The sequence below is a fragment of the Salvelinus fontinalis genome, chromosome 5 (assembly GCF_029448725.1).
Source record: "Salvelinus fontinalis isolate EN_2023a chromosome 5, ASM2944872v1, whole genome shotgun sequence".
In the NCBI taxonomy this organism is placed as follows: domain Eukaryota; kingdom Metazoa; phylum Chordata; class Actinopteri; order Salmoniformes; family Salmonidae; genus Salvelinus; species Salvelinus fontinalis.
The window spans coordinates 62,393,775-62,404,277 of record NC_074669.1 but is presented as its reverse complement, the minus strand read 5'-3'; the positions used below and the strand labels follow the sequence as shown (position 1 = coordinate 62,404,277).

Below are 10,503 nucleotides of genomic sequence, written 5' to 3'. Positions count from 1 at the left end.
TGGCTGGAGTGTGTCAGCAGTTCCTGCAAGAGGAAGGCATTGATGCTATGGACTGGCCCGCCCGTTCCCCAGACCTGAATCCAATTGAGCACATCTGGGACATCATTTCTCGCTCCATCCACCAACGCCACGTTGCACCACAGACTGTCCAGGAGTTGGCGGATGCTTTAGTCCAGGTCTGGGAGGAGATCCCTCAGGAGACCATCCGCCACCTCATCAGGAGCATGCCCAAGCATTGTAGGGAGGTCATACAGGCACGTGGAGGCCACACACACTACTGAGCCTCATTTTGACTTGTTTTAAGGACATTACATCAAAGTTGGATCAGCCTGTAGTGCGGTTTTCCACTTTAATTTTGAGTGTGACTCCAAATCCAGACCTCCATGGGTTGATACATTTGATTTCCATTGATAATTTTTGTGTGATTTGCTTGTCAGCACATTCAACTATGTAAAGAAAAAAGTATTTAATAAGAATATTTCATTCATTCAGATCTCGGATGTGTTATTTTAGTGTTCCCTTTATTTTTTTGAGCAGTGTACATGTGATCACTCCCTAGTGGTATGATCACCTACGTCAATGTATGTGTGTATCAATAAGATGAGGTTACCTTATAAGACAACCTAGTACAGTAGCTTCTCTGAATTCATTAGCATTGTCCACTGTCACACAATATCAACATGCCAAAACCAGACAGTGGTTACTTCTCTTTATCTAGTTTCGGTCTGACTCAGACCCAGCCTGCAAGCACACTCTCACAACAGCCAGAGCTTAACCACAAAGATTAATATAGATGGCTTGTACAACGAAGAGTGGCAGAGTTTAGACACATAGAAACAGTATCTATTATAAGGCCTGCAGCAAAACATATGAATCTTAAGGTCCCCTTAAACAATAATGGGGAGGGTCTTTGGGACCCACCCCCTACAGTGACATTAACACTTGGTAGACTATATAACTTAAACATCCATGGTGGTGACATTAACACTTGGTAGACTATATAAACTTAAACATCCATGGTGGTGACATTAACACTTGGTAGACTATATAAACTTAAACATCCCTGGTGGTGACATTAACACTTGGTAGACTATATAACTTCTACATCCATGGTGGTGACATTAACACTTGGTAGACTATATACCTTAAACATCCATGGTGGTGACATTAACACTTGGTAGAATATATAACTTAAACATCCATGGTGGTGACATTAACACTTGGTAGACTATATAACTTAAACATCCATGGTGGTGACATTAACACTTGGTAGACTATATAACTTAAACATCCATGGTGGTGACATTAACACTTGGTAGAATATATAACTTAAACATCCATGGTGGTGACATTAACACTTGGTAGACTATTAAACTTAAACATCCATGGTGGTGACATTAACATCTTCACCAGCTTGTTGTTGTTGTTGTTGTCATGGTTGTTCCTGTTGGGTAGCAACTTCACCAGCTTGTTGTTGTTGTCATGGTTGTTCCTGTTGGGTAGCAACTTCACCAGCTTGTTGTTGTTGTCATGGTTGTTCCTGTTGGGTAGCAACTTCACCAGCTTGTTGTTGTTGTTGTCATGGTTGTTCCTGTTGGGAAGCAACTTCACCAGCTTGTTGTTGTTGTTGTCATGGTTGTTCCTGTTGGGTAGCAACTTCACCATGTTGTTGTTGTTGTCAGGGTTGTTCCTGTTGGGTAGCAACTTCACCAGCTTGTTGTTGTTGTCATGGTTGTTCCTGTTGGGAAGCAACTTCACCAGCTTGTTGTTGTTGTCATGGTTGTTCCTGTTGGGTAGCAACTTCACCAGCTTGTTGTTGTTGTCGTCATGGTTGTTCCTGTTGGGAGGCAACTTCACCAGCTTGTTGTTGTTGTTGTTGTCATGGTTGTTCCTGTTGGGTAGCAACTTCACCAGCTTGTTGTTGTTGTCATGGTTGTTCCTGTTGGGTAGCAACTTCACCAGCTTGTTGTTGTTGTTGTCATGTTTGTTCCTGTTGGGTAGCAACTTCATCAGCTTGTTGTTGTTGTCATGGTTGTTCCTGTTGGGTAGCAACTTCACCAGCTTGTTGTTGTTGTTGTTGTCAGGGTTGTTCCTGTTGGGTAGCAACTTCCCCAGCTTGTTGTTGTTGTTGTTGTCATGGTTGTTCCTGTTGGGTAGCAACTTCATCAGCTTGTTGTTGTCATGGTTGTTCCTGTTGGGTAGCAACTTCACCAGCTTGTTGTTGTTGTTGTTCTGAAGCATCTTGTGTGATGTAGGTCTTGAGGGTAGAGGGTGAGAGAAGATGGATTCTATTCATATGCTGTCCAGCTTCTGAGAACATATGGTGTTAGAATGGAGAGGAGATCAGTAAACAACAGAAGGTATGGTGCTAGAATGGAGAGGAGATCAGTAAACAACAGAACGTATGGTGCTAGAATGGAGAGGAGATCAGTAAACAACAGAACGTATGGTGCTAGAATGGAGAGGAGATCAGTAAACAACAGAACGTATGGTGCTAGAATGGAGAGGAGATGAGTAAACAACAGAACGTATGGTGCAAGAATGGAGAGGAGATCAGTAAACAACAGAACGTATGGTGCTAGAATGGAGAGGAGATGAGTAAACAACAGAACGTATGGTGCTAGAATGGAGACAATAAACAACATAGTTAGGTTCTCTTCACAACTAGACAGTTAAATTACATTTGACCTTAAAGTAAAATCCTAATTGTATATATACTTACCTATATAGACACACTTCCCATGGTTTGACAGAAACAAACTAGCTATAAAGACTATTTTCCTGACTGTCTCTACTGATGGCCTCTAACAGCAGAATAAAATCAGTGGGATATTTAACCAGCACTGAAACAGAGTAGGTTGCTAGTTGACTATGTGTTGTAAATTGTTTCAATGCTGCCGTCTACAGATCTTCTAATGTGTTGTAATACCACATGTACCAATACAGTAGAATTGACAGGGACACTGTGTAATGAGACAATGACCCTCCATCCAATGTTCTGCTGCTGTTGTGCAACATTGTGACACCACTGACATGTTTACAGGTTGCCATGCCGACGAAAGAGAAGGTGTTTTCATTCTGTAATAAGGCCTTCACTTCAGTCTGGATGGCTGGTTGACTGCAGACAGGTTACACAGTATCAGTGTAGGTGTTAGGCTGTTTCTGCTCTCCTCCCAACTACTAATGGAATTGTCCTGCCAATGCAACGTATGAAAATGTATCCACTCACTACTGTAAGTCTCTCTGGATAAGAGCGTCTGCTAAATGACTCACATGTTCAATGTAATGTTCAGTTTGACAATATCAATGGAATAGACCAAAGCAGAGGCATGTATTTAGATATGAATACATGACTCTGGGCAAAAACACAAACAGATCTGGGACCTGCCAGGCTACACAGTTGACATCATAGGGAAACCCGACTAGCTTCTGGTCCAATACTTACTGACTCGGAGCAGGGCGACATGGAGGAGAAAGTTCCTGACCGAAGACACCACATCTTCATCTCTTCCGGGTCCATCTTCGGCCTGAGTCCCTCCATTTTCAGCATCTTTAGTTAATTATCTGGCGGTGATGTGATCTGATTAGCGGCTGTCTGTCAACCAATAGCCTACTATGCTGTGTTATTAGCTAGAGCTAGACAGTCTGAGTACACTACATCCTGAATGGCCACGAAGATGTGTGTCTGAAATGCACCTTTAAGTTCAGTTGGAGCTGAAACGACGGACAGATATCTCGATTGAGGATAATGTCAGTATTTAGCTAAGTTATTAGCTGTTTTGCTCACTAAAGGTGTAACAAAGTGAAAATGTAGATCTCAAAGCCTCAGTTCCGGGAGCGTAGTGGGCAAAACCACTCACCTCATTAAAAGGGGTGATGTAAACAAAGTTTCCTTTCATTATGTGTTACTGAATTCATAAAAAATATTTACTGCCATTGTAGTAAGGTTGGTAATACGAGCGATCTTCGGACTTACCATTTTTGTATTATTTTCTTTGACAGAACAACTAGTGGGTTTTGAGTGCTTCTCCCCTATTTGGGAAGTTGGTCTGCCCGCTCCTCAGTCTGAGAGATATTCTGAGAGCAGGTTCGAGTCCTCTTCCTCTGTACATAAACACGGTTTAAAACTGTATAACACAATAGTGTTTTTGGAAACCTGGTTCATATATCCTAAAGTCAATAGCGAATGTGACTATGTATATATTTATTTGGCCGTTCATGAATTGAAGACCTATTTCAGCCAGTTAACCAAGTTTTTGCTGTTTTAGCTAGCCGTGTTAATGACGAGCTAACTAGCACCGTTGGTCACTGCACTACAATGTTACGCCATCTATTGTCAGCAGGTGATTTACTAGCAGGTGACTTATTGAAATATTAAGTGAATGTTTATTTTCTTACTACCTTAAACGGTTTATATAAAAGGGTTGTACTTGTGCTCTGTATGTATGGATTAATATCACTTCACATTGAGGGTATGTATCAATAACGTTACTGTTGCTCCTATCTAACAGATATCTTGTGTCCTACCTAACCATGTATCACTACTGTTGCTCCTATCTAACAGATATCTTGTGTCCTACCTAACCGGTGAACGTGTGGCTGTGACCGTGATGTCAGTGCCTGTCATCACTGTTTGATTTATTTTACTGCAGGTATACTTTTCTGTATTTTTTGTTATTTTCTAAATACATCGCATGTATACTATACAATCACTTTGTCGATTCAGTCTGAGAGCAGTGAACATGTGACTGTCCTGTCAATGTCTGTCATCACTGTTTGATATCTTTTACTGCAGATAAAAACTGAGTCAACCTGAAGTGTGGGTGTCCGTGTGTCTTTCTTCTGGGGGGCTATGTGAAGTTGGTTACACCAGGTGCCTGTACTACAGAAACACTGCTAATCCAACAATAGTGCTAGGTGTCTGTACTATATAAACACTGCTAATCCAACAATAGTGCTAGGTGCCTGTACTACAGAAACACTGCTAATCCAACAATAGTGTTAGGTGCCTGTACTACAGAAACACTGCTAATCCAACAATAGTACTAGGTGTCTGTACTACAGAAACACTGCTAATCCAACAATAGTACTAGGTGCCTGTACTATATTAACACTGCTAATCCAACAATAGCGCTAGGTGCCTGTACTATATAAACACTGCTAATCCAACAATAGTGCTAGGTGCCTGTACTACAGAAACACTGCTAATCCAACAATAGTGCTAGGTGCCTGTACTACACAAACACTGCTAATCCAACAATAGTGCTAGGTGCCTGTACTACAGAAACACTGCTAATTCAACAATAATGCTAGGTGCCTGTACTACAGAAACACTGCTAATCCAACTATAGTGCTAGGTGCCTGTACACTTGAATTAAAGGGGACCTACTCTCAAAAATCAAAATTCTTTAGATTTTTCCCAAACCTCAATTGTGGTCTCCTGATGTGGTTTAAGTATTGTTATGGACTTAGAATATACAATTTTATTGTTTTCCTTTTTAAAAAAGTCAGACTTTGAGAACAAAAAAATTAGAGAAATTTTGAAACCTTTCTGACTCAGTTTCTCTGTTTCAATAATAGTTCTACTATTATCCTACTGAAACAGTACAGCTTTGGTTGGTCTACTATTAACCTACTGAACAGCACAGCTTGGGTTGGTCTACTATTATCCTACTGAACAGTACAGCTTGGGTTGGTCTACTATTATCCTACTGAACAGTTCAGCTTGGGTTGGTCTACTATTATCCTACTGAACAGTACAGCTTGGGTTGGTCTACTATTATCCTACTGAACAGTACAGCTTGGGTTGGTCTACTATTATCCTACTGAACAGTACAGCTTGGGTTGGTCTACTATTATCCTACTGAACAGTACAGCTTGGGTTGGTCTACTATTATCCTACTGATCAGTACAGCTTGGGTTGGTCTACTATTATCCTACTGATCAGTACAGCTTGGGTTGGTCTACTATTATCCTACTGAACAGTACAGCTTGTTTTGGTCTACTATTATCCTACTGAAACAGTACAGCTTTGGTTGGTCTACTATTAACCTACTGAACAGCACAGCTTGGGTTGGTCTACTATTATCCTACTGAACAGTACAGCTTGGGTTGGTCTACTATTATCCTACTGAACAGTTCAGCTTGGGTTGGTCTACTATTATCCTACTGAACAGTACAGCTTGGGTTGGTCTACTATTATCCTACTGATCAGTACAGCTTGGGTTGGTCTACTATTATCCTACTGATCAGTACAGCTTGGGTTGGTCTACTATTATCCTACTGAACAGTACAGCTTGGGTTGGTCTACTATTATCCTACTGAACAGTACAGCTTGAGTTGGTCTACTATTATCCTACTGAACAGTACAGCTTGGGTTGGTCTACTATTATCCTACTGAACAGTACAGCTTGGGTTGGTCTACTATTATCCTACTGAACAGTACAGCTAGGGTTGGTCTACTATTATCCTACTGAACAGTACAGCTTGGGTTGGTCTACTATTATCCTACTGAACAGTACAGCTTGGGTTGGTCTACTATTATCCTACTGTACAGTACAGCTTGGGTTGGTCTACTATTATCCTACTGAACAGTACAGCTTGGGTTGGTCTACTGTTATCCTACTGAACAGTACAGCTTGGGTTGGTCTACTATTATCCTACTGAACAGTAGAGCTTGGGTTGGTCTACTGTTATCCTACTGAACAGTACAGCTTGGGTTGGTCTACTATTATCCTACTGATCAGTACAGCTTGGGTTGGCCTACTATTATCCTACTGAACAGTACAGCTTGGGTTGGTCTACTATTATCCTACTGAACAGTACAGCTTGGTCTACTGTTATCCTACTGAACAGTACAGCTTGGGTTGGCCTACTATTATCCTACTGACCAGTACAGCTTGGGTTGGTCTACTATTATCCTACTGAACATTACAGCTTGGGTTGGTCTACTATTATCCTACTGAACAGTACAGCTTGGGTTGGCCTGACTGTGAAAGACCAATATGGGATTCATCATTTTAGGTCATTCAGAGTGTATATCACTGTTTCTCATGCTTTTCACACAGGGTGCCTTTCCTTCTCTGGGCCGTTTGGAAAATGTTTTACTAAATTAGAGTACTGTGTACCCACTTCTCCAGGCAGCACTACACCACTGACCTACACAACAGCTTTCAACATACCAGTATTTAGTTTGGAAACTTTCAAAAGAACTGCTGGTCTAAATAACACAATATCAAAATATGTAAAATTATCCATTTATTTGTTTAAAAAGTGGTTGCAATGCTGTGAAAAAGTGTTGTACTCCACTACAGCAGTAAAATAATAGATATTCTCAAAGTTGAGCTTGTCTTTGCAGGGGGACTCTTATTTAGAAGAAAATAAACTGACGTTGTCTGCCAGCATATTATCCTGCTGCTAGCAGAACAGTAATATAAGAGTTTAACCTCGAATAATTGTATGGTGTGCTGCAAGGTACAAACTGCAGAGGTCTATATAGAGCCAGATCAATAAGAGGTTCTTTCCACAAGGGGGCGACAAACGTCAGTTAATATTCCTGAATAGAGCACCACAGAATTTATAGGCTCCCTTTGCCAAGTGGTCAATTTGGAGCTCCTCTGGCCTGGGCCAGGGGTGCGTCCCAAAAGTATTTACTGCTTCCTGACATGTGCACTCGTTCACTACTCCCCATGATGTGTAAAAGCATTGGATTGGTGAAGGCGTAGGTTATAGCATGAGTTTCCATACTAATCAATTCCTGTCAAGTCCTGTCCATGAAGGGAAGTGAACAAGTGCACACTTTGGGAGGAAGGAGAGGTTATTGGGGTACAGACCAGGTATGTAGACGTTTCCCCAGCCCAGGTATGCAGACGTTTCCCCAGCCCAGGTATGCAGACGTTTCCCCAGCCCAGGTATGCAGACGTTTCCCCAGCCCAGGTATGCAGACGTTTCCCCAGCCCAGGTATGTAGACGTTGCCCCAGCCCAGGTATGCAGACGTTTCCCCAGCCCAGGTATGCAGACGTTTCCCCAGCCCAGCACCACTTCAACAAATACCTATCAATCAATATATCATCAAATCCTTTATGATTAGACAATTTTACTTCAGGCGTTTCACTGTTGGTCTGGAACAAAATCCTGCAAACGCTGTATCTCTCCAGGGTTGGTGGGTGACTGTATCTCTCCAGGGTTGGTGGGTGACTTCTGGACCCTGATCAGACATGGAGTAGTTGGCTCTGCATTTACACTGGGGCTCTGGGGCTCTGTTCACAAACACAAATAGACCCCACAGAGCCCCAGGACAGCAAACATATTAGACCCAACCAAATCATGAGAAAACAAAAAGATAATTACTTGACACATTTGAAAGAATTAACAAAAAAAAAGAGCAAACTAGAATGCTATTTATCCCTGAACAGAGAGTACACAGTGGCAGAATACCTGACCACTGTCACTGACCCAAACTTAAGAAAAGCTGTGACTATGTACAGACTCAGTGAGTTAGCCTTGCTATTGAGAAAGGCCGCCGTAGGCAGACCTCAAATCAAATCAAATTGTATTAGTTATGAGCCCCTAACCAACAATGCAGTTTAAAAAATATGAAAAGAATAGGAAATGAAAGTAACAAGTAATTAAAGAGCAGCAGTAAAATAACAATAGCAGGACTATATACAGGTGGGTACCTGGCTCTCAAGAGAAGACAGGCTATGTGCACACAGCCCACAAAATGAGGTGGAAACAGATGCACTTCCTAACCTCCTGCCAAATGTATGACCAGTTAATTCATACTGTATGTTGTAGTCTGTCCAAGAGGGGAATCACACAGACTGATCTCAGTTAATTCATACTGTATGTTGTAGTCTGTCCAAGAGGGGAATCACACAGACTGATCTCAGTTAATTCATACCTTATCTTGTAGTCTGTCCAAGAGGGGAATCACACAGTTAAAACTCAATCTCAGTTAAAACCTGTTTGGGCTGCAGGGGCAGTATTGAGTAGCCAGATAAAAGGTGCCCATTTCAAACGGCCTCGTACTCAATTCTTGCTCGTACAATATGCATATTATTATTACTATTGGATAGAAAACACTCTCTAGTTTCTAAAACCGTTTGAATTATATCTGTGAGTAAAACAGAACTCATTTGGCACAAACTTCCTGACCAGGAAGTGGAAAGTCTGAAAACTATGCTCTGTTCTAGGTCCTGCCTATAAATAGGCATGATACGTATTAGTATACATGCACGTCATACACCTTCCCCTAGATGTCAAGAGGCTGTTTATCTTGGTCTGACTTGGAATAAATCCTCTTGGAATGACGTGTCACCCATTTCCTGTTTTCAGGAAGGCGCAAGGAGAAACCGGGGATTGCCTTTTGAAAAGCTGTCGTTATAGGCGACTACTATCTCCGGCTTTGATTTTATTTGATACATGTGACAATATCATCGTAAAGTATGTTTTTTCAATATAGTTTTATTAGATTTTTGAAATTTATTCGGGACGTTAGGCGTGTTGCGTTGTGTGCCTTTGTTCAGGAAGGAGAGCTTCGCGCCACTTGGCCAGTGTGCTTGCTAATTCAAGAGGGAAAAAGGACGTTCTAAATCCAAACAACGATTGTTCTTGACAAAGGACCCCTTGTACAACATTCTGATGAAAGATCAGCAAAAGTAGGACCCATTTTATGATGCTATTTCATATATCTGTCGAACTGTGTACTATTAGTTTTGCGCCCAGGTTTTGGGCACTCGGTCGCCATAACGTAAGCCTAATGTCGTAATGAAGTTATTTTTAGAATTCTAACACGGCGATTGCATTAAGAACTAGTGTATCTATCATTTCCTATACAACATGTATTTTTTAGTTATGTTTATGAATAGCTATTTGGTCAGAATATGTGTATCAGAAAAAGTGTCAGAAAAATATCCGGACGTTGTGGGAAAAAGTAGCTACGTTAGCACAATGTATAACCACTGATTTCAGCTCTAAATATGCACATTTCCGAACAAAACATAAGTGTATGTATAACCTGATGTTATAGGACTGTCATCTGATGAAGCATATCAAGGTTAGTCAAAAATTATATATCTTTTACTGGTTTGTTACGATCGCTAACTTTTGCTGCTGGGAAAGGGCTTGTGTTTCTGGCTATTGTGGTAAGCTAATATAACGCTATATTGTGTTTTTGCTGTAAAACACTTAAGAAATCGGAAATGTTGTCTGGAATCACAAGATGCCTGTCTTTCATTTGCTGTACACCATGTATTTTTCAGAAATGTTTTATGATGAGTATTTAGGTATTTGGCGTTGGTGTCTGTAATTATTCTGTCTGCTTTCGGTGCAATTTCTGATTGTAGCTGCAATGTAAACTATGATTTATACCTGAAATATGCTCATCAGACTGTCATCTGATGAAGTTGTTTGTTGGTTAGTTTGGTTGGTTCTTGGTTAGTTAGGTTGGCTTTGTGCATGCTACCTGTGCTGTGAAAAATGTCTGTCCTTTTTTGTATTTG

At 41.0% G+C, this 10,503-nt stretch overlaps 1 protein-coding gene across 2 annotated transcripts; it reads right to left on the bottom strand.

Annotated features, from left to right (window-relative positions):
* Positions 1–694: 694 nt before the first annotated feature.
* On the bottom strand, positions 695–3,847 carry LOC129856003 (uncharacterized protein DDB_G0287625-like). 2 transcript variants are annotated; one of them, XM_055924136.1, is made up of 2 exons: positions 3,446–3,847; positions 695–2,620 (listed from the first exon to the last, which is right to left on the bottom strand). In XM_055924136.1, the coding sequence occupies exon 2, from the start codon at positions 2,239–2,241 to the stop codon at positions 1,330–1,332; it is 912 nt and encodes a 303-aa protein (XP_055780111.1). In that variant the 5' UTR covers positions 2,242–2,620; positions 3,446–3,847; the 3' UTR covers positions 695–1,329. The 2 variants fall into 2 exon arrangements, with proteins under 2 accessions (XP_055780111.1, XP_055780110.1); XM_055924135.1 differs by having other exon boundaries at positions 695–2,310.
* Between the last annotated feature and the right edge of the window lie 6,656 nt (positions 3,848–10,503).

Excerpts from the sequence above, each read along its gene's own strand:
- LOC129856003 (XM_055924136.1), bottom strand. The coding sequence starts at position 2,241 with ATGCTTCAGAACAACAACAACAACAAGCTGGTGAAGTTGCTACCCAAC.